Source organism: Dipodomys merriami, unplaced genomic scaffold (genome assembly GCF_024711535.1).
Source record: "Dipodomys merriami isolate MVZ:Mamm:240054 unplaced genomic scaffold, mDipMer1.0.p SCAF_7, whole genome shotgun sequence".
Classification (NCBI taxonomy): domain Eukaryota; kingdom Metazoa; phylum Chordata; class Mammalia; order Rodentia; family Heteromyidae; genus Dipodomys; species Dipodomys merriami.
The window spans coordinates 63,863,389-63,888,722 of NW_027206290.1; the positions used below are offsets into that span (position 1 = coordinate 63,863,389).

Genomic DNA, 25,334 nt, shown 5'->3' on the forward strand with positions numbered 1-25,334 from the left:
TGTCAATTAAGGGTCAGTTTATTTGTATTGCATATTTTCAGAAGAAAGTTCTTTAAAAAAAAAAAAAGAGTCCTGCTGCTAAAGCAAAAACAGAGAAGAAAAAACTCATAGTGTGAAAACTGCAAAGACAAAATAAAAAATTTCCCCAAGGATTAGGTGAGCTTTGGTTTGTCTCTCTTAAAGTTTCTTTAAATACAAAAGAGAGATAATTGAATGTGCACAGCTGTCCTTCCTTATTTTTGTGAAATCCCAACTCTGGGATATTTTATACCATCCCAAGAGAATATAAATGGGGATTTCTTGCACATTTGTATATTAGTCCTCTGTTTTTCAAACTGCATTTTTGGGATACAGGAGAAGAATAGATAGATAGATAGATAGATAGATAGATAGATAGATAGATAGATAGATAGATAGATAGATAGATAGATAGATATTCTTTGAATCTTGCTAAAAGCAGAAGCAAATGTTTAATAAATATTACATCAATTCAAAAGGTGATACATCAACCAAATGCTTTGGCTCACATCTATAATCTTAGCTTCTTAGCAGGCTGAGATCTGAGGACCCTGGTTAAAAGCCAGCCTATACAGGAAAGTCCATGGGACTGTTATCTCCAATTAACCAGAAAAAAGTCCATGAAAAAAACTGTGGCTCAAGTGGTAGAATACAAGAATTGAGCAGAAAAGCTAAGGGACAACGCCCAAGTCCCAGTACTGAAAAGAAAGAAAGAAAGAAAGAAAGAAAGAAAGAAAGAAAGAAAGAAAGAAAGAAAGAAAGGAAGGAAGGAAGGAAGGAAGGAAAGAAAGAAAGGAAAGAAAGAAAGAAAGAAAGAAAGAAAGAAAGAAAGAAAGAAAGAAAGAAAGAAAGAAAGAAAAAAGGAAGGAAGAGACACTTCAGAGTTTTGTGAAAAATGATGACTTTTATTAAGCAATTAATGTGAGAGGCAATTTGAATTTATGACCTCATTTATTCTTACCACCACCAATTTCTAAATATCTGTAACTGCCACAAGAGTCCAAAGGCAAACCCTATATTATCGTCTTTGAATATTAATTGAAAACATAGTATGGTTTTATGGTTTTATCCTTTGACTTTAACAAGATGGAATCAACCACAGAAAAATGAAATTCATTACGAAATAAGAGCCTTGTAAAACTTGTGAGCATATGTGAGGGGTCTTGAATTATGAACAAACAAAAATTAAAATTTGGAAAAACTCTTTTGAACTGGAGGGCACATGAGTTGAAGGCATTATGAAAGTTTGGTATGCGTTGTGCTGTGAATAGCAGATTGGTTGTAGCAGATTTCTTAATCATAATTTAATAAGTAGAGATTGTTATGATATGTAACAAGTCTTCTAGATACCTCTAGTAATAATGGCACATGCATTTGAGACTCTAGTTGATTAATTTTTAGTTTTGGATTTAAAATTTTTGTCCTTCATATTCCTCAGGAGAGAATACAGTGCGATTTTTACAAGTTTGTAACACACTGAAGGAAATAGCAATAATAAAAATGTTAGCAGTAGATAAAATATATAGCTATACTAGCTTCAATTTAATCTTGCAAGGGAAGTAGAGCATTTCTGACCTCAGAGAAGCAATTGATAATATAATACTTATTGTGCTACTTGATGTTTTACAAAAATTACCATGGGAATCTCTGATTTCAGGTTTAGGTTTATAACAAATTTTTATTTTAATTTTTTGGTTGGTCATTTGCTTGAACTCTGGGCCTGGGTGCTGTCCCTGAGCTCTTCAGCTCAAGGCAAGCGCTCTACCACTTGAGCCACAGTGCCACTTCTGGTTTTCTGGTAGTTACGTGGAGATAGGAATCTCATGGACTTTTTCTGGCTGTGCTGGCTTTGACCCATGATCCTCAGATCTCAGCCTCCTAAGTAGCTAGGATTATAGGCATGAGCCACTGGCTCACCAGCGCCTGGCTATAACAAATTTTTATTTCATCTTCCATGAAGCTACCTTGGTAGTGGTGGTGGTAGTTGTTTTTCTTCTTTCTTCTTTTTCTTTATGGTACTGAGGACTTGAACCCAGGGCCACATGCGTGCTAGGCAAGTACTCTACCACTGAACCACTTTCCCAGCCCCCTTGGTTCTTTTGTTCCTCTTCAAATACAAGAAATAACAAAAGGAAAATGAAATTCATTAAATACTGATGTATCTTTTATGCTTCTGACTTGTTATGTAGATGAATTCCACACGAGGGAGTGCTGGGACCTCTTATAGACAAATATGAAAACCCACCTAAAGTGTTCCAGGAATGCTCAATATATTAGCAAATTCTTATTAAACTGTCAAAAAAAAAAGTTTAAAAAGAAATTCCTGCCCCTGGATGCAATTAGAGGCTACCACACAGGATTTGATGGGCCATAAAACCATTAAATCTGAACACTTTCTTTTTGAACCTTAAAGGCTAACACATTCCTAAGTGAAGTTGGGGGGGAGGGGACTCAGCTATGATCTGACCACCTATTAAGGTGCAGGTGGAAGAGATTGCAGAGGAACACAAAAAGCCATACAAACTCCAAAGAACTGAGGGTGTTGGCATGAGCTCTAGCTGTTGAATTTTCTGGATTTTCCAAGATTAAATGATCAACTTTAACACTGAGTGAGAGACCATTCAATAGAGGGTAGAAAAATTCTCATTTCCTTTGCTTCAAACTCAAGTGGTTGACTTTTCAAAGTTTTATTGAATTATATATTTGCATTCTGCACTTGGTGACTGAGGCACACCTCCTAGGAAAATCTCCCCCATGCATGTGTCATCATCATGGTCATTGAACAGCAGAAAATAAAGGAATCCTGGAGCAAGATCTAACTTCTGTCAATGGTGGATATGACCTCAAGTCTGACTTAGTTGTGTGTTTTTGTCCAATATTTACCCTCTAAAATAAATCAAAATTAGGGGGAAATTAAGGAGAAACCCTAAAGCTTTGTCCAAATTATGTTTGGTAAATATTGAAAAGGCAATACCTGTTTGTGACATTGTAGTTTTAAAAAAGAAAGAAAAACAAATTAAAATACCTAAAAAATTGTTCACATTATTTTACCCTTATGTTAGCTCCATAATTTATGTATGCATGCATACACATATACCTAACTCATAATATATACATACACATATATACAAATATAACACAACACATCTAATTTATACAAATCTATACACATATGACACTAACATGACACACATATGCACATACAATCATACACATAACACATCACAAACATATATATATACTAAATCACACATGTATACACACATTGTATATACAAATGCATACACCCATAAATCCATATGTAAATACATTGTACTACATATAGATACACACACATAACACATTGCAACAGCACATGCACATGTGCATATATGAAAAGATAATGACCCTTCTTTCACAAAGATGTTGCTCTGCTGTGCACAATTATCTGCAGAAACTCATTGACTTTACAGTGGGTTATATCCTGATAAACTCAAAGTACATTAAAAATACCATGAATTTGATTGGTTAGGAGAATGGCTTTACAATGTACTGCAGAGTATCAGATATCAGATGCTGATCATGTAGCTGATTGGAACCTATAGCTCACTGATTTTGCCCTATTGCAAGATCTTTTTTGTAATTTTTTTCAACTCAGGGCCTGAGTGCTGTCCCTGAGCTTTTTGTGTTCAAAGCTAGTGCTCTACCACTTTGAGCCACAGCGTCATTTCCAGTGAGCTAGCGGCTATTTGAAGATAATATTCTCACAGACTTTCCTACCGGGGCCAGCTTCCAACCACAATCCTTTTTAATAAAAGCTAAGTTTATACTTGCAAAAAAGTGGTTCAGTGTACGATGAGACAAAAATGTGTGAATGGAACACATCTATTAGAAACTGGCATGGCAGCTGTGCCTTTAATCTCAGCACTTGAGAGGCAGGAAGAGTGAATATGAGGCTAACCTGGGCAGCAAGGAGAAAAATCTCTCCAAGAAAAAGAAACCAACCAAGTCAGTAAATGCATCCATTAAAAACTAAAACCTAGCTGGATTCGGTGGCTCCTGCCTATAATCCTAGCTACTCAGAAGGCTGAGATCTGAGGATCATTGTTTGAAGTCGGCCTGAGCGGAAAGCTGATGAGACTCTTATCTCCAGCTAACCAAACAAAAGCCAGAAGAAGAACTATGTGGCTCAGGTAGCAGAACAGTGAGCAGACAGGCACATGTCTGTGTCCTAATTCTGAGGCTGTTAAACTGTGGGAGGCTGATTTAAATTGTCAAGTGCTGACCTGATATACTCAAAGCCATTGTTAAAAGGCATCACCTCTGTGGTGAGGTCTCCCTGTGATCTGCCAGTTAGCCTAGGACTTGTCAATTCATTCAGATGAGAATAATAATCTGAGAAGCGTTGCAGAAGATTTCTGTATAGAATGAAAGAGATACAGTGGCAGTGTAGCCCCCACTGTTGTCTCTGTTCCAGAATCAGACAACAGAGGGCCATACAAGAGTTGGAAAAGATCAAGACTGGTTTCCTGATCTTTCTTGCATTGCTTAAATTTATTAAGATCCCCAAATGGTCATTTAAGATTTGTTTGACCACATCTGAGTAGTAGGAGTCTATAGTTTGTTCTTCACTTAGATCAAGGGCTTCGGAACTTAAATTTTTCTAGGCAACCTCCATGGTAATTTTAGATAGTTGTTAGTAAACCTGAGCAAGGACAGGGCCCACACAGGGAAAGCTGACACACGCAATTGCATTTATGGGTGCCCATTTCTGCACACACTTCAGAATATCAAACCTTGACTTTAGAGCCACAGGGCTCTAAATGGCTTACTACTTTGTCATGGCATTTTGTTCATTACACAACGACTTCCTGCACAGATGACAAATTTTGTTTTCTCAACAAAGCTATTTTAGTGCAGCTGTTCTGGTGACTAACTTCTTAAACCAAAATCATCTTAAAAAGACATAAATCCATCTTCCCATACCTCTCCTCCATAACACCTTAGGTTCTTCTTAACAAATGACTCGTTTTTTTTCTTCTCCCCTTTTCTATAGAAAAACAATTTTGAAAACTCAATTCTCCTTTCCCTTACAAGTGGCCTATTAAAAAAAATCAATTGAACCCTAAACTGTTCTGCTGTAGTCTGGATACATAGTTTATTCCCTATGAATTAGGACTCTAAATTATAAGCACAAATATCTTCTCTTTGGTTATGGGTGCCTGATGATCACTCGGATGGCCTTTGTTCTCAGATACAGGTCTTTCTCTTCCGTGCCATGCTGGCATGATGTGATTTAGTTTGACCAGTGACTCAGCATCCTATTTGTAAGACTGTCAGATCTGACTTTAAACATTGGGAAGCTATTTTGTAATCACTCAAGTGCATTCTTTGCTTTGAATAACTTCCCTCCTTTCTGACCCATCTTCTGACATCTTCCTTCAATCTGGCTATTTATTTTTCCTTACAATCTGAAATCTATGGATAAGTAAGTTTATATCACACACCTGATGGTAGATGAGTGTGGGGAGAGGAGATGTCACTCTCAAGGAGTTTGTTCCTTGATATTACAACTAGCCATAGTTTAATGTATGAGCAAATGGGGCACATGAGTGTGTGCTCTTCTCCAGAGGGGGAGGGCTGTAGAAGAAAGGCAGATTTATCAGAGGAGCACAACTGACAGCTGGAAAACCATACGACAGCCATTGCCTACTCTACCACCGATAGTTCTTCCTCTTTTTTTTTTTTTTTTTTTTTTTTTGCCAGACCCAGAGTTTGAACTCAGGGCCTGGGCACTGTCCCTGAGTCTCCTTATGCTCAAGGCTAGCCCTCTATCACTTAAGCCACAGGGCCACTTCCTGCTTTTTCTGAGTAGTTTATTGGAGATAAGAGTCTCATAGACTCTTCTGCCTGGGTTGGCTTTAAATCACAAACTACAGATCTCAGCCACCTGTGTAGCTAGGCTTACAGGTGTGAGCCACCAGCACATACCTTCCCTCTCATTTTTAAGTCCCTATTTTTGGAGGATCCTCACAGATAACCCATTAACTTAGATGAGTCCATATGGAAAAAAAATATTGACTCCACTCCTGTCAAGAATGCTTCATAGTCAATTGCTTTGACCTTACTCAGCAGTTTTTAAGCAATGCACAATCCTAGGTCTCACTACAGACCAACTCATCATTTCCCAGCAACTCCAAGTGATTCCTGAGCACATCAGAAGATGAGTAGTACCAGACAGAACATAAGTCCTAGTGGTTCCTGGTCAAAGGCAGAGTTTAAACTCATGGACAAGAAAACAGTACTAGATACAGCATGGAGATGATGCTCTACTTGAAGGTCCCCTGCTTCCTCTGAGAGCCTAAAGATTTCAATACAATTCCCTGAAAGGAGCAAGAAGAAACTAACTCTAAATATGAGAGAGAGACAGACAGAGACAGAGATAGACAGAGACAGACAGAGACAGACAGAGGCCTTCAGAGTATTTTTCAACTAGAGAGAGGGGGAGAAGCTTCAGAGCACTTTTCAACCAAAACTCTAGCATGGACAGATTTAGTATCCAACTCCCTAAAATTCAGGCATACAATAAGTTTCCTAGCTTCATTTTTCTATATTTAGATTACCTGGACCAGAAATAAGTTTCCATGAAGGCTTGATGATAAATAAATACACAAACTGCTCAAATCAGCACAGTTGTGTTTCTTGGCCCCAGGCAAGAATACTTCCAGTTCATTTGGTTTTGCTGAGCTATTGCCTGTGATCCCCCATTCTCATCACTTTCGTTGTAGTTCAAGACGCCCATGAACTCAGAGGTTGCGAGGAGCTGATACCTCAATGCATTGATAACAGAGTCCATAGTATAGGCAGCCTAGCTAACCCTCTACTAAATGGGGTCTGGGGAAGGAGAACCACACTTAACCTTATACCAGGTTATTACAGAATCTTACCAACCATATTCTCAACCTAGTTTGAAGTTTGGTATTGATAGTCCTCCAGCACTGTTTTTCCTGCTAAGGATTGTTTTCATTATTCAAGGTCTTCTATTATGAACAGGAATAGAATTTTTGGATTGCTTTTTCTATTTCATTAAGGAATATTGTTGGGATATTGCACTGAATTTGTAGATAGCTTTGGGCAGTATTGCCATTTTTCACGATGTTAATCCCCCAATCCAGGAGCATGGGAGGTTTTTCCACTACCTTAAATCTGCTTTAATTTCCTTTTTTTAAGCTTTCGAAGTTTTGGATGACAACTATATTAAGTGATAAGGTCTGAGCACATAAAAACTCTTACTGTGTGATCTCATATTAAATCTAAAAACAATCTCATAAAGCAGGAAGGTGGTTATGAAAAGTTAGTAGGAAGAATGGGAAAATTCACATGCTTATAATTGGTTAAAATATGTCAATAAATTAATACATTTAAAGGCACAAAGAAGCATTGTAAAGGGAAATTGACTAAAGAAAAGATTGGTGTAGAATGATGATAAGACATCCCAATCTTTGGCAAAATTAAGAAGCTTTCTTGTACTTCTTTTTTCTCAAAGTCTTTCTTAGGTATTCTTGCATCCAATCCCTTATGGTTACATGACTTCTGAGTTTATCCAGAAAATGTTCACTTACCTTGTCACCATGGACCATTCAGCAATGCTCTGAGGCAGGCAGGTTAGTTGTACTTATGGCCTTTGGTGGATAGAATGTGCCTCATTGGTGGAAAGGCTTGCAGCCTACTCAAACTCTTATACCCCATCTCCATTCTGAGATTCCAGTCTTGTCTCCTAGTTGTATGTGTAGCTTTATCTTTGATGCTTCTATGGCTATGACCTTGCCAAGGTCCTTTTTCCATGCAGTGTGTGTGCGTGTGTGTGTGTGTGTGTGCGCGCACGCACGCATGCGTGCACATGTACACATATTTCCTGTGCACTTTCTATGTGTATGTATGGGTGTGTATGTATCTGTGCATATTTGCTATGCACTTTCCTTATAGAAATGGCATTATTACTTTTGCTTCTAAATAAAGAAGGAAATCCCAGTGCCAGTGGCTCATGCCTGTAATTCTAGCTACTCATGAGGCTGAGGCCTGAAGATCACAGTTCAAAGCCAGCCCAAGCAGGAAAGTCCCCATGAGACTCTTATATCCAATTAACCACTCAAAAACTAGTAGCTCAAGTGGTAGAGTGCTAGCCTTGAGCTGAAAAACTCAGGGTCAGTGCCCAGGCCTAGAATCCAAGCCCCATGACTGACAGAAAAAAAAAAAAAAGGAAACAGGGCTGGGAAGGTGGTTCAGTGAGCACTTGCCTTGCATGCATGAGGACCTGTGTTCAATTCCTCAGAAACACATAAGCAGAAAAAGCCAGAAGTAGCGCTGTGGCTCAAGTGGTAGAGCAATAGCCTTGAGCTGAAGAGCTGAGGGACAGTGCCCAGGCCCAGAGTTCAGGCCCCATGACTGACAAAAAAAGAAGGAAATAAAAGCAAAATATATTCTTTTAAGTGTAAATAAATCTAGATCACTGAATATTTCCATGTTTGTTCTTGAACTGAGGTTATAGCTTAGTGGTAGAGCACTATCCTAAATTTGATCTCCAGCACTGCAAAAGAGGGAGAAATGTTTAGGCATTATTATAGAAGGCCTGGATTGTTTCTCTGTTTAATTGAAGAGTAATAGCTTTGCCTCAACAGATACTGCATCAGCAAGACAATATTCCTTGTATTCCCTGCAAGAGATTCTTTTGAAATAATTTTACTAGACCACTAATATATGTTGAACACCTACAACAGAAAACAATGGTAACGTAGAATTTGGGGAGATCTTGATTCCAAATTTCAGTCCCTTATGCATTGATCATTGGAACATAAACAGAGAAGCAATGATTCTAAGAGCTCTTTATTATCTGAACAAGTAACTCAGAGAGAGAAAGATAGTCTTTCTCTTTGGAAATCCATACAAAGTGATTTGGGTAAAATGTTTTTGAAGGCTGACACTATACACATTAGATGATTTAAGTGGTGTAGATTTTCTCATTGTTTGCTAGCATCAAGACAATCTCTGCTGAATGACTGCAGGTATTTCTTTTGAAGTTAAGAAAATCTTTGTGTGCATGTGTGTGTGTGTGTGTGTGTGTGGATTCTGAAGTCCCTATTGACAAAGCTGTAAAGCTTGAATGACAGTTTCTATGTTAACTACAAAAAGATGTCCTGCCTTAGTGGTCTGCTTTGCTGGATCACTTTGAAAAATCCCTCTTCACCCACAAGTTGTGGTCAACCTTCCCCCTGGATTCCAAGATTCCATGCTTTTCCAGAGTGGTTGTTGTGGTAATATCCCTCAGGCCCATGGCCAGCCTACTCTTTTGGAGTAGGCTGAAATATTTAGGAAGTGTATTTATCTCTGCTTGGTACCAAAGAGTCTGTGAACATCTGGGAAGTCTAGAATGAGCATTGTACTGGATGAGTGGTCAGACATGTTGGGATTTTAATCCCACTTTTCTGCCCTACTCTGTGTGGCTTTCATTAGGTCACATCCTCTCCAGGATGTAATTTCTTTGCACTAAATTGATGTTGGTTAGGAGATTCTGATCCAAACAGTCATTCTCCTCTGATGCTATTTCCATATTTATAAACTGGATGAAAATCAGACAATGATCCAGATGTGTCAGGACTTAATAAAAATGTTCATTTTATTGTATAATATTTTGCAAGTCATGAGAGATCATGATGGGAATTCTCAAAGAAACCCCTGGGGTTCGGGTGCAAGTCTGTGTGCCCTGTGTCACATAGCAATCTCCAGCTCACAGCATTTGAATGTGTCCAGTGACCTGGAACATGGATGAAAATATACCCAAAGGCCAGGGAAGAGTAACATAACAACAACCTACACATGTCCATCATGTTACTGTTATTATCTGCTGTTGCTGATGCTAATTGTCAAAGTACAATCCACTAGCAGCAGTGGCAGCATCATCTTGAGACTAAAAAAGATCATTCTCAGGCTCCATCTTGGCCCTATGTGATATAGCAAATGTGGGTGGGAAGCAGCAATCCATTTCCGTAGCCCTCCAAGAGAGGACTGACACTTGAAAAGCAGGAAAGATTTTTCACCTTTCAGTATAGTTGTATAAACAGTATCTTACTTGATTCTCTTCATTACCCTATAAGCACGAAGAAGACAAACTGATACAAGGTGAACCCTCAGATAGGCCCAATCACCTGGAATCACAGTCAGTTATAGATAGTTATGACTTAGGCCTTGTCATTCTCTACAATACCATGCAAGAACCTTTCAGAGGACTTAGATCTACAAGTTGAAGACTTTGAAGGGGTTAATGATTAGGCCTACTTGATCATATGCCTTTCTTTTGCAGCCTGTCAGACCCTGGGAACCGGCATGATGCTGAGTTCATGGGCTACCTCCACAATTGAAGAAGTGGCTGAGGCTGGACCCAAGGCACTTCGCTGGTTTCAACTATACATTTACAAAGACCGTGAGCTCACTACCCAGCTAGTGAAGCGAGCTGAGAAGATGGGGTACAAAGCCATATTTGTGACTGTGGATACCCCTTATTTAGGCAATCGCTTTGATGACGTACGCAACAGGTTCAAGCTGCCACCCCACCTCAGGTAACCATGAGCATAACATTGCTGAGATGCTTCGCTAATTCTCTAATTTCATAAGCCAACTCCAAAGACTTTCTCTAGTTTCTGAAGTACTTTTCCTGGGGAATTAGATCTCTGCAAAATTATTAGTCTCAAAGTATTGGTGAAAAGTAATGAGAGGTTCTGGGGTTGAGAAATAGTGTCATTAATAAAGAGTCCTGCAATTTCCAGCAAATAACATCTCTTTGTGGGTGTGACAGATCTAAGCTATAAAATGAGCACAAAATTACGATAGATAGATAGATAGATAGATAGATAGATAGATAGATAGATAGATAGATAGATAGATAGATTTTTTTTTTGTTGGTTGTGGGGCTTGAACTCTGGGCCTGGGTGCTGTCCCTGTGCTCTTCAGCTCAAGACCAGCGCTCTACCACTTGAGCCACAGCGTTACTTCTGGTTTTTTTAGTGATTTATTGGAGATAAGAGTCTCAAGGACTTTGCTGCCCGGTCTGGCTTTGAACCGTGATCCTCATATTTCAGCCTCCTGAGTAGCTAGGATTACAGGCATGAGCCACTGGTGCCCAGTTACTACAAATTTTTTAATGTTATCTTTTATTTACTTATTTGATGCCAGTAATGGGACTCCAGCTCTTACTTGGCTTTCTTGCTCATAATAGTCATTCTACCAATTGAGCCACACATCCATACTGGTTAATTCATGATAAAAAAAAATCTCATGGACTTTTCTTTTGAGACTGGTTTCAAACTGCAATCCTCAGATCTCATGCTCCTGAATAGCTTGGGTTGCAGGTATGAGCCACCGATACCAGTCTTAACTTTCACTGTCAATGGAGACATTCCTGCTGAGGAATCTAGACTTCATTTCACAATGACCATTGCTTACTCTGCCTACACTTGAATTATATTTCTACCTATCCTAGCACTAGAAAGATAAAAGTCTGAAAACAAAAGAAGCTGCATGTAAGCTGTTTACTCTTTCTAAAGACTCTAATGCTAACAGGTCCAAAATAAAATCAGCTTTCCAGGTAAGGACAAAAACGTTTTTTGAAACCAGGGATTTTATATGTTTAATTGTCAGAATTGAGTGTGTCACAACTATGAAAAGTTACAAGTCAGGGCTGGGAATGTAGCTCAGTGGTAGAGTGCTTACCAAGCATGCATGAAGTCCTGGGTTCAATTCCTCAGTACCACATAAACAGAAAAAGCCAGAAGTGTCACTGTGGTTCAAGTGGAAGAGTGCTAGCCTTGAGCAAAAGAAGCTCAGGGACAGTGCCCAGGCCCTAAGTTCAAGCTGCAGGACTGGCAAAAAAAGTCACAAGTCCATAAACATTCTTATTTAAGTACCATAAAACTTGTTATTTAGTGGGGTATATATATATGCATAAAATCTTGTCATTGAACCTTTGTAAATGAGATGGGTGATATTACTCCTTTATATGTTCAGCAAGCTTAACATATGATTTCTGTATGCTGTACCTGCAGTAGGCCAATGACAGAAAATAATCTTCTTGTCAGACTTACCAATAAAACTGCTCCATGTATTTCAGATGCAGGGTTACCCTATTTATAAAGAAAAACACACACACACACACACACACACACACACACACAAACACATTAAAGGCTCTGACACATTCCTGTTCATTGCCAAATTCATCAGAAAGCAGGTAACTTCAACTTTCTTTAAAATAGTGTAATTTTTAAAATAATTTCTCTTTTTATTACTGTTTTTAATATCTTCTAAAATCATCAATTTACTACTGACTTAGCATTTTTCCCCCTTTGGCTATTTGAAAGGAATTTGCTAGTAATTTTTTCCCCTCCCTTAATACTATGATTCCAATAATAATAATAATATGTGGTATAGCAGGATTTGTTTCTTGTTTTATTTGTTCTTTGCAGCTTAAAAGACACTTTCTTCCCAGAAGCTGTAATCTGAGGATCAAATTTCAAAGTCAGTTTAGGAGAAAAGTCCAGTAGACATTACTAATTAACCACCAAGAGCCAGAAATGGAGCTGTGGCTCAAGTGGTAGAGCACCAGAGTTGAGTGAAAAAGAAACATTTTCTTGGTCTGGGTAGCAATATGTGTTGTGAAAAGGTACGGAATTAGAAGGAAGAGATGACACAGTTGTTAATTCTGGCCCACACTTCTTGCTCCTTAGGGCTGAAGCCACTCAGTGAGGAGTGGGAAGGTGGATTTTCCTCTCCCTTTTCCTTTGCTACTTGGCTTCTGCCCAGATGACGAGAAGGGCCGGACAAGAAAGAAAGGCCCTTTTCAGCTGCCTGTGTACACAGAAATGGCTGTGGCTCCTAGCTTGTCACAGCTCTGTCTGAAGATGATCAAATAATAAGCAACACATCCAGGTTGTGGGGAACAAGGGAAACACCCTACAGCAGGGGGCACCCAGCCCTATAGCATCTGCTAACATAGTTCAGATGGTCTTCAGAGCAGGCCAATACCTGCCGGTCAACTTCTGAAAGCAAAACATACTGATCGTAGATCAAGGATTCTTGAGGCCACATACACCCCAAAGAGCTTATCCATTACAGTCTGATGTGAAATCAGTTTCTTTCTGCAGTTAACCAGCCTCATAGAAGGAGAAGCCTGGCTTTTCAGAAGTGAGGTTTGGCAGGCCAGGGAGTCAGGAAATCCAGAAGAGAATGAGTTGGTAAAACCTGGCTCCCTTCATCCCTTGCTACTTCCTCTGCCTGGGGTAGAAGGGGAGGATCCCAGCATGTAGGAAACAGCAAGAGTTCATGGGTCTGGCAATTTCTACTTGGTTTATATGGAAAACACATATATGATAAACAGCACGGAGGTTTTTGAAACTGAGAAGTGAGGGAGAATTTTGTGCTCTGAAAGCAGTAAGGAATGAAATCTGTTTACTGCTTGATTCTTGGAGTTTGGGTGCAGGGGCCTTTTGGTTTGTCCCTGACCCAGGGAGATGATTCACTTACCCTGGGTTAAGATTTGGCACTTCCGTGACATGCTAGGCAATTCCAAGGGAAGAAAGTAATTTCTGATTGTTGATGAAGGTCAAGGTCAATCGTGATTTATAAGACATTGATAAGTGTTGTTAGCTAAGAGTATCTACATCCTCATCCCTGGCAAAGTGGAGTTTTTATGTTTGATCATGTCAAGAACACTGAGATGGGGAGATGATCCTGTTTATCTTAGGGAACTGACTATAGTATAATGGGGTCCTTCACATAGAGACATGAATGTCAGAATGAGAAAGAGATGAGGTGTTCGAAGCAGAGGTTGGAGTGATGTGGTCAGAAAACAAGGAAAGCAGGTGGTTTCTGTAGCTAGAAAACGACATAGGCATGGATCTTTCTATACTGCCTCCAGAAGGAAAGATGGCCCACCTGAACCTTGAGTTTAGTCCACTGAAATTCCTTTTGGGTTTCTGAACTTCAGAACTATAATCTAATGAATTTGTGGTATTTAAAACGCTTCATTTGTGGTTCTTTGTTACGGCAGTGATTTTTTTTTAATTTAATTTTATTTTATTTGTGACAGCAGTGATTTTTTTTTAAGGCATCACACTATTGATTTCCTTCTTAAAGTAGCTTTTCGATGAGAACAGCCCTGATATCCTCATATTTAAATTTTTAACTTGAGCCTCTACCAGCTCATGCTTATCTAATTCTGCTTCATCATAAAAATCTGTATAGTATTTATCATCAACATATTCTATAATTTATATATTGATTATGCTTATCATGAGTAAGATGTCTATCATCTTGATTGAGCATCTTATTTACATAGACAATGTAGAAATCCTAAATATCTAAAACACAAGCACATGTAGGTTCTCAGTATATAGCTGTTGAGTCAGTAAATCAAATTATTCTAGGCATTCTGTGACTTTTCCCGGTATAATTAGGAAGAAGTTGAAATGTATGCCCTTAGCCTAAATTTTAATTACCTGGCCACATTAAGGAAGAAATGACTTGTGCTATGTTCTGAACATAGGTGGGTTTGTTTGTTTGTTTGTTTTTGTTTTGTTTTTGCTGGTCCTGGGGCTTTACGTCAGGGCCTGAGCACTGTCCCTGAGTCTTTTTATGCTCGAAGCTATCACTCTACCACTTGAGCCACAGCTCTACTTCTGGCTTTTTTGGGGGGGTAGTTTATTGATAAGAGTCTCACAGACTTTCCTGTACTGGCTGGCTTTAACAGCAATCCTCAGATCTCAGAATCATAGGATTATAGATGTGAGCCACTGGTGCCCAGTAAACTGTGTGTGTGTGTGTGTGTGTGTGTGTGTGTGTGTGTGTGTGTGTGTCGGTGTCTGTGTGTGTCTCTGTGTGTGTGGCATGTGTGTACGCCAGTCTTGGGCTTGAACCCAGGGCCTAGGTGGCTGTCTCTGAGCTGTTTTGCTCAAGGCTAGCACTCTACAACTTGAACCAGAACTATACTTCTGGCTTTTTGCTGGTTAATTGGAGGTTAATGGGGCTGTCTTGGAACCATGATCCTCAAATCTCTGCCTCCAGAGTAGCTAGGATTACAACTACCCTGCTTTCAGTGTATTCTTAACTTTGGGATGAAAGGCTAGTGGCTGGTACCTGACCTACATAGATTACAAACTTCTCTCTTTTTCTTCCTACTAAATTGGCATTGTGAGCATTGGTTTTTTTTATTCTGTTACCTAATTTTATTTGCCTTCATTGTTTCTCAATATAGATATGTGGTTTTACCTTTAATATAATATTATGAATATTTGAAATAATAACCTATTATTTCATAATACTCATGAATATTGGTGTTACTGTTAGCTTTCACATAACATTTCTCATTATAATATAAACTACTAGTAGTACTTTACTAGCTGTTGATATTATTGTCTCAATACTAACTTACTAAAAGCTAAAGCAATTTCTTCATTAGATCAATAAAAGGTATAATAAGGACTATTCAAGACACCATGATGACCTTACAAAGAAAAATTCTTACCTCCTGTCTTTATGTCATTTAACAGATTGATTTCAGAAAATGAAGGCCTAAATAATCATGTTATTGTTTTGATGTTACCCCTTTCCTTCCTTACAAAACACTTTGGTTATCAGAAGCTTCCTTAAGCGTTTTTTAAAGCATTCATGTCATAATCTGAATAAAAATAGCATTTATGGTGGTTTCTCTTGGAGCCATTGGTAAAACACTCCATCGGGGGTCTCTGTCAAGATATCTGAAAACATTTTCTTGGCTTCTGGCTTTGAACAAAGTTTGAGAGTCACAACAAGGCTTCATTGTGCACTAAGATTTCTGTAAGGCAACATTCATTCAAGTGTTGATCTGCATTTCACCATCCAAGAATAACAACAGTTATTTATATAATTTTATCCATGTTTCTGTTTTTTCCTATCCATTTCACCCTTTCACCCCACCCCTGCTGAAACACTGAAGCTTGTTTGGGATGGGGGGGTGTGTATGCCATGCAGCGCATATTCATATACAAACTTTCTTCTTCTTCTTCTTCTTCTTCTTCTTCTTCTTCTTCTTCTTCTTCTTCTTCTTCTTCTTCTTCTTCTTCTTCTTCTTCTTCTTCTTCTTCCTATTCTTCTTCTTCTTCTTCTTCATTTTAAAATTTGGAATTTAAAATCACTTTATATCATTTGTAAGTAATAGGATAGGTTCCTATTATAAGAGCATGCTTATTAAATAGAAGATTTAATTCGATTCAAGTTAGGATAACTACAAAAGACCAAAGATTATAAAGTATACAGCTCTAAGTGACTCAAAGAGAAACTTCCGAATCTGTCAGAAAAAAAGAAATTGCTACTAAAGCTGTATGGATATCCATACAACTCCCAAATTATTTTAATAATATTTTCTTCCAGTATAGTATATTACCAATTTATTCAATCTTATTGAAAAGACTGACATTTATTTCAAAGGCTTAAATTGCATTTTATGGGGCAGAATGTTCATTTCTATATTAAAACGTATCCCCCCATTTACCAGTGACATTGCCAGTTATTTGTAACTGAAATACATTACAAGGCTGAAAGCATCAGATATAATTTTGTTTTAAGGATTGTTTAAAAAGTAATTTTAAAATATTGTGCCTTGATTCCAGTAGGTTCCTGCACAACGTGTTTGTACAGTCAGGACTTCAAGATCTTTTCTGTATCTAGTGGTAGAGCTCGTGGGGACAAAATAACTGGGAGATCCATTTGTACATCTACTTATAGCATATACCCCACAAAGAGAAGAAATAGCTAGCTATCAGGGTGATTTATAATATCCTGAAGAGCAAGGGGAATCCAGGTCAATGTGATTATTCAACTGTAGTCTTTCAGGGTAAAGTTTCTAACTGGATCTGTCTGGGGCTGTGGGTAACTGTGTCAGTAATGGTGACATCCCACATCCTGATGGCCATCTGTTTACTTAGTGGTTAGAATTGCAGAGAGAAAAGTCTTTGCCCTTAATTTGGGGAAATGGTCTAAGTCTAATCAGGCTATGTATGAGGATATTAGGCCAAGGGAAAGTACTTCAAGTATATAGGACAAGCTCACAGTGATCTTACAGGTAAGTTAGAGGAACACTGGACTAAATTAGGTTAACAAAATTAGACCTCAGGGGCTGGGAAGTTGGCTCAGTGGTAGAGTGCCTCCCATGCATGAGGCCCTGGGTTTGATTCCTCAGCACCACATAAGCAGAAAAAAGCCAAAATGGTGCTGTGGCTCAAGTGGTAGAGCACTAGCCTTGAGCTGAAGAGCTGAGGGACAGTGCCCAGGCCCAGAGTTCAGGCCCCACGACTGACCACAAAAAAAAAAAAATTAGACCTCAGCTCAATGATAGTATATCTCAGGTTAGGTTCTCTGCAAGGCACTGTGAGCCAGTGACTATTGCCAGTAGTTCATGGGAAAAGTATCGGAATATGGTTAGAGGTGTGGGGTCAAGGGACAAGGGATAACAAGTAGTGAAACACAGAAGAGTAGATTATCAAGGCAGCCACTGGATCATTCTCAGACATACACAGACTTCATCTCAGAAAGGTTTAAAATCCGGAGTATTTACACTCCAACAGTCTGCTGCATGATGGGGAGACCCGAGCAACAAGAACAAAACCCTGTTAGCAGTAAAGTGAAGGTGCTGATCACTGTAAAGCATATGCCCTTGTCAAAGTTATCAGCCAGAGAGCCCCAGAAACAACAACGAAATCAAGGAGGGAAAGACAAAAGTGGTCTTCTGGCAAACATTTCCTATTCCCCAAGCCTACTGTCTCCACTACAATAACAGGGCAGGTTACAGAGTCAACAGGGGAAATAGATAGGAGGATATCAACACATATAACTGTAGTACCAACCTCCTCTAGGAAAGTCTCCAAGGTCATTGGGAGACTTCCAGGTTATCTCAGGTCCATAGCCAAGTGGCGCTGATCTAAGCAAGGAGAACATGATTAGAAATCAAGTCAAGAGACCCAGTTTGAAACCCAAATGCTACTATTAACTAGTTTTATTCTTATCTTATCTCCTTCTGTATTATTGAGCTTTGTTTTGTTTCCTCTATAAAATGGAATCATACAGAATCAACTTTACTTTCTAATAGTTTTTATTTTTAAAGAATGTGAAAATTTGAACATATAAAGCCCTGTGTAAATTATAAAAACCATGCAGATTTTTTTAAATTTTTGTTGTTGTTTGCTAGGATTATTGTGCACTGCTAGCTGAAAATAGCATCAAGTCCATTGTATGTATCAATAAACTGGTTTAAACAGGACACTTTGATCCTGGCTACATTATTTTTCTTTAAAGCTGATTTGTTCATGTGAACACACAAGTGGAAAACAAACCCACTGGATTCTCCTGTATACAGTCCTACAACAAAACATGAAAAACATAAATATATATAACTAACCTGTAAGAAGATTCAAGTAATTTGCAATGGCTCATTTCTTTTCTCTTTTTTTGTTTATCGAATCAATCAATCACAGTAAAGTTATCTCTAATTCCACCCACCCCTTTTTCTTTACTGAATCAGTCACAGTAAAGGTATCTCTCATTTAGCATTTTTCTAATTTTAGTTCTTTTCTTTCAGGATGAAAAATTTTGAAACCAATGATTTGTCCTTTTCTCCTACTGAAAATTTTGGAGAAACCAGTGGACTTGCTGCATATGTAGCAAAAATAATAGACCCATCTATCAGCTGGGATGATATTAAATGGCTCAGAGGACTTACATCATTGCCCATTGTGGCAAAGGGCATTTTGAGAGGTTTGTTTATTTCTCTACTTGATTGCATCTTGATTTCATGAACCTTTGTAGAGTATGCTAATGATTTTTTTTATAGAGAAAATAATCAGGAAAAAATGATTGTGGGAATCTAGAAAGGCATCATAATTCATTCCCTCTAACAGTGTCTCTGAGTAAATCTCCTCTTTGTTCTTAAGTAACATTCAGAAACAGAGCTGGACTCTCACTAAGTAGGAACTTACTTTTTTTTTTTTTTAAAGATATTGGGTTGTCATTTCCTTATTTGCAATTGTTACTGAGCCATGGAATTGGACAAAATCTTGGTAAGAGCATCATGAGTTCCTTGGTTTACCTGAAAACTGCAATAGATCGCAGAGAAGCACAGAGGTTGGCAGGAAGACCTGCCCCCTGTTTGAAGAGCCCCTTTTACATTATCTGTGCTTTCTCCAGGTATTAATGGCTAGCACTAATTGTTGAGTTTGGTAACGCCCACATCACCTCTGTAGAGAATCCAGTGTTGTTTACATGTTAAACAACATTTAAGAAATGTTGTCCAAGAGATTGTGAGCAGACCTATAATAATGCTATTTGTAATCAAAACAGAAGATTAATATAGTTAACCACAGAGATGGCCCAAGGGAAGTGGATTAAGGAAACCCTAATGAAGAATGACATTGTATTCTAGTCATCAAAATTGTCTCAGTTAAAGAGAAGACAAGTGTAAAATGATGAGCATGTTTCACTTCAACCAACTTTTCTATTTGGGGTTCCCAATTTGTAACGTTTTCTACAGCTTTGCTGTCTAGGTTATGATGGAAATCCATTAAAGTAGATTTATTTTCATCTATGACACTGAAAATAACTTTGGCATCTGGAACCTTCTAGTCTGTCATCTTTTTCCCATTTTAATAATATCTTATTTTATCGTAAAGGCAACATACAGAGGGGTTACAGTTACATAAGTAAGTTAATGAGTACATTTCTTGTTGAACAGTGTTTCACGCTCCCTCATTTCCTCCCACCTTCCCTCCCCCCAACTCCCCTCCCCTCCAAATTGTAAAGTTCATTTCCAATATAGTGTCTTGTCAGTATCACTGTTGCATTTGTTCACCCTTTGTCCTTTGTCTAACCATTTTGTGAGACAAATCAGATAAACATATATACAAGACACAGGGTACAAAAATAAAACAAAACAACAGTGACAACAGGGGATAAACCAAAGGGGAAAAAACACAAAAGGAAAAAAGAAATAACTTCACAGAGTGCGTTAAAAAAACAAACAAAAACAAACCTCTCTCATTTTCATATCTTAGAGTTCATTTCGATTAGCACCATTTTACATTGTCATATGTACATAGTTGTTGAGCTATTGTGATCCTAGGCATATACATTACAAATGAGGAAAACCATTTAGCCTATGTTGCTTTTGGTCTGGTTTATTTAACATAATATGACTTTTATCAAGTCTTTCCATTTCCTTACAAGTGAGGCAATGTCATTCTTTCTGCTGGAACCATAGACCATATTTTATATAGACCATATTTTCTTGACCCATTCGTCTAGTGAGGGGCATGTGGGTTGGTTCTGAATCTTAGCTATGGTAAGTAATGCCGCAATGAATGTAGTTGTCCTGGTAGCTTTAGTGTGGCCTTGTTTGTGATTATTTGGGTAAATGCCCAGGAGTGGGATTGCTGGATCATGGCGGGGGGCGGGGGGACAGGAGGGGCTCTATGTTTAGTCTTTTGAGAAACCTCCATATTGCTTTCCATCTCTGGCCATAAAAGAAATGCAAATCAAAACTACATTGAGATTCCACTTCACCAGAGTTAGAATGGCCATTATCAAGAAAACAAATAACAGGTGCTGGCCGGTATGTAGCCACAAGGGAATGCTACCACACTGTTGGTGGGAATGTAAACTGGTTCAACCACTCTAGTCTGTGATCTTACCACCCTGCTACCATCACTATCCTTTTATCTTCCCTGCTACGTGGATTATCCAGCTCATTGCTACATGCTTTCATCATGTTTTACATATAATACATGACTCAAATGTTAATTGGGTAAAATCCTCAGGGAAAACTCTGAGAGTCTGTATAATTAGAGAGAGCTTAAAAGCAAGATAAAGAGAATGAGGGCAACTTGGCATTTGAAAGGAAATCATTTATTTACACATGTGAAGTTTACATTCTCTGGTTTTTCTGTAACTATTTATTTCATCTATTTAACAAACAAAATCATCTCTATGACAACAACTACATCAAGTAACACATATGCCTCATCTGGATATGGGGGTAGGGTAGTAAGGCCAGTTCTGGGAAACTCAGTTCTCACCATCTCAAAGGTCTCCTTCCAGAAGTCATGTGGGTTGACTTCAAGTCACTCATTTTCTTTCATTTTCCTTTTACCAGAAAAGAATAGATTGTCTTTGCAGGAACTGGAAAGAGCTGCCATCTTAAGGATTGCATCTTAAGGAACACTAATTGGAATGCAAAATGTAATCTCTTTCTGTGGTTAAATTCTACCCTTGGAGAATCTCAACAAAACTCAAAACATCTACTTCAGACATCTCCAAACATCTATTCCACCAAAAAGTATGCTAGCAAACAAGTAGCTTTATAACTAAAAGCATACTGCTGTTTAGATCTTTCTTTCTTTTTCTCTTTCTTTCTTTCTTTCTTTCTTTCTTTTTCTCTTTCTTTCTTTCTTTCTTTCTTTCTTTCTTTCTTTCTTTCTTTCTTTCTTTCTTTCTTTCTTTCTTTCTTTCTTTCTCTCTCCTTCCTTCCTTCCTCCCTCCCTTCCTTCCTTCCTCTTTTTTTCTTTCTCCCTCTCCCCCTTCCTTCCTGCTTTCCTTTCTTCCTTCTTCTCTCCATTCCCTCCCTCCCTCTCTCTCTTTCTCTCTCCTTCTTAAAGAATATTCATTCACTACAAGTAGATTTTGTTCAAAAGTGCTGTCATGTATCTAGGATTTACTTACTAACCTCATGTAAATCAGTACAGAGGCCTATGCCAAAATCTTCAAGGGATTAGGGATAAATCTTTTGACTTGACTTAGTATTTTAGATACATATGGAAACGTAATAAATAGCAGACAGAGCTATTACCTATTGACTATTCTGTTTCTCAAACTGTTAACATCATTAATAGTAAATGAATAAATATAAGTTCAAATTAACATTCTCATTAGTTAACAGTAATGAAAATATTTTAAAAAATTCATGCTTTTTTTGCTAAATCAGATTATTGTGACCCTTTCATGAAGTCAAAAATGTTTTTCTACAAAATAATATATATTTATGTAGATATTTATTTTTGTGTGTGTGATGCTGAACCTCTTCCACACTTGTGAAAGAGGCTAGCCCCAGACCCAGCCCTATAAGACTAAAAAACAAATAAATATAAGAATATAAACAAATAAACAAAATAAAACAAAATAAAATCATAGACAGGATTCATAATTAGTTAATGAAAGGAGTTTATATCTGATCCTAAATTATTCTGTCTTTGCTTCTTACACACACCATGTCCTATATTCTTAGTAAGCCATTTCCTTTCTATTTCTAGCACTGCTTAGGGAACACAGAAACCCACTTGAAATGATGAACAAACAACGAACAATGTCTCTAAGTAGCATTGCATTCAAATGAAAGACCCTTACTGATCATCCTGATGATGATGAATCTATTGTTCTGAAGGAAAACTCAGAGTTGCATAAAGCATCCCACAAATGCTGATTCCTCCTTTCTCTTACTCTTCCTCATCTTCTTGGTGCATACTTCTTGCACTGTCACATCAAATGAAAAATAGCACTTCAAATATATCTTACTGCTCAGCCCATATCAGGTACTTCAATTAATTTAGTCTACAAATCAAGTTGGTGTGGATTGTCATCCTCCTTTGATACTTTAAGATAAGATGCACAAGTAAGCTAAAGAACTTGCCACTTACACGGAAAGTGGGCAGCAAATGTGGGCCTGAAGTCCAAGTGGACTTAGCCTCAATAGCTAATTTCTTTATCCTGTATAGGATCTCTTTATAAGTTGTATTTAATTTCTCAAAATGTAGTTTGCAGCTGCTTGTTGGCTGACAACTGAATATAAACTGGAAGACTACACACATGCTTCCTTATGGTGTTTATAAAATAGTATAACTCACATATTTTGGGTTTGAGGGTTTTTCTTAACAGTTGTCTTGATGTTTGGTATCATACACAAGACTAGATAACCAGAGAAAAACCACACAATTACAGAAAAAATTTTTACAGTGTCTGCTAAATTTCTTTAATGGCTACATCTAGATTTTTGTTAGAACTACCATACTATATCTCTCATTTCAGTAGGATATTGTAAGATGATGCAAGCATTAAAGTTGAGCTACCCAACCTGATATCCACTGGTCACTTGAGACTATTTAAATTAATTTAAATCAAATGAAGGCATGATTTCTAGCTCTGGAGTCATATTGCTGCCTTTCAATTTCTCAGATGCCCTATGTGGCAAGTGGCTTCTATATAGCACCACATAGATAGAGAACCTGCTTCTCAGCACAGACAATTCCACTGAAAAGCAGCACATTGGTGTCATGCCTTGGGGAAAAATTTTGTAAGGATGTTTTAAGTTATCACGTGTTGAGCTCCTGCTTCAATTATAGATTGGATATGTATGTACCCAACACCCCACTGAAATTGAAGTACACACACACACACGCACACACACACACATGCCAAAGACAGCAGAGCAAAGGAAGATGAACAGCCATAGTAATAGAGAGATTTCAACTAATTTATGAAACAAACAAACTGTAAGGCAGTATGTTAATGTAAGGAAAAGACAAAAAAAAGTATACCTCACAATCCACAGAAGAGGCAGACACAAGAAATAGACTAGCACACCTGAAAGGCTCTAAGATGATAATCTGCAAGTTGACAAAAATGAACAAGTAGAGGCTGGAAGCCAAGGAATTCATTAGGTATCTGTTTCTGACACTGTCATAGAAGCCAGAAATGGTTCTTACCTCCTCTGCTTACCTAACAGTGGGTAGCCTAGCATGCACTTCTCAGTAAGGAAAAATACACTTTTTTTCCCCTAAAGAACCCAATAACTGTTTGGTTTAACATCTAGGAGGTTGGCACATACAATATGACAAGATACTTGTCATGATCTAATAGCTCCTTAGTTGATGTTTCTTACTTTTATTTCCACATAGAGCTCTAAGAAGAAATTTTCATTCTAGGCAAAGACTTATTAGGTATGAAATTGCTATACAAAACAGCTCAGGAATCTTAGAGGAGTCCCACAGTCATTCTTCCCTAAATAGAAATAGAAAATTCACCATCACAAGGCATATCAAAATCACTGAAATATAAGGAATCAAGAAGAACTTATAGAAAAGCTGTTCTCAGAGGAAAAAGATAGAATGTGGGAAAAAAACTTTAAACATCAAAATGATGGATTCAGAAAAACTTAAAACACAGCCAATCAAAAACTTTCAGAAAGTTCTGGAGCTAAAAATGAAATGACTGGGTAGTTTAATAGTCAGTGATATTTCCCCATATGTAAAACAGCAATGGCAACAACACTTAGAAAAAATGATTAAATGAATAGACATCTGAGAAGCGATATGACAATCACCTCAACACATCAGATATCCAACTGATAAAGATTTCAGATAGGAAAACATAAGAAGGAGGTAGGAAGAAATAATTAAAGATGGAACATTTCTGGAAGATAATACTGTAAGTTCATAGACCAAGGAAACAAATCGCAACTTAGCATATCCTTGATGGAATGGATACAAAGGGCAATAAAATAAAAATTAAACAGTTTAATTATAAAAGAATGCAAGTCAGTCCAGAGGCAAGTCTTCAGGTCAGCAATGGGTTCTAGAAGACAATATAATAATGTCTTAACCTAACGTCTCTTACCTGATCTAAATATTCAAGTGTAAGCGAAGTCATGTGTTTATCCACATGGTCTCCTTTTTAGGGAGTTGCAAAAGAACACTCTAAAAGTGTACTATCTAAACTAAGTAGAATTAGGATACCCATTAGATTTCAACCTTGTCAACTCAGAGAGAATGAGAGTAATCCTACAGGTTGAAAATAGATAATAAGGCCCAAGAGTAAGCACAGCAGAATAAAGCAAGAAGGTAGTTTCCTGTGGTTACCTCCAAGTTAAATGGGTGGATGGAATGATAGCTTTAAAGAACTTGAGGTTATACCAAAATCTCCTAATAAATGGTTAAAAAAAAGAAAAAGAAATTAAAGCTATGGTAAAATAAAGCTGTGTAGAAGCATACATGGCCCAAATATGAAGTAACCATAAATGTAAAGAATGAAGTAATTAATGGATGGGGAGAAAGTCATCTTGAAATTTTGAACATAGAGCCTTTTTTTCCATGAATATCTGAGAAGTTACAAAGATTTCACAGAAGTAATGCATGCTTGGCTGAAAACAGTTAAAAACAGTCTTACTGAAAGATTGCAATTTTAATTTAAAAATGAATAATACAGGATAGTACCTACGT

At 37.8% G+C, this 25,334-nt stretch overlaps 1 protein-coding gene across 1 annotated transcript in view; it reads left to right on the plus strand.

Annotated features, from left to right (window-relative positions):
- Positions 1–25,334, plus strand: part of Hao1 (hydroxyacid oxidase 1) — a 47,384-nt gene that overhangs the window by 9,538 nt on the left and 12,512 nt on the right. The window contains exons 3-4 of the mRNA XM_070006771.1: positions 10,355–10,610; positions 18,656–18,831. Coding sequence (XP_069862872.1) covers positions 10,355–10,610; positions 18,656–18,831 — 432 coding nt within the window. The remainder of the gene's footprint in view (positions 1–10,354; positions 10,611–18,655; positions 18,832–25,334) is intronic.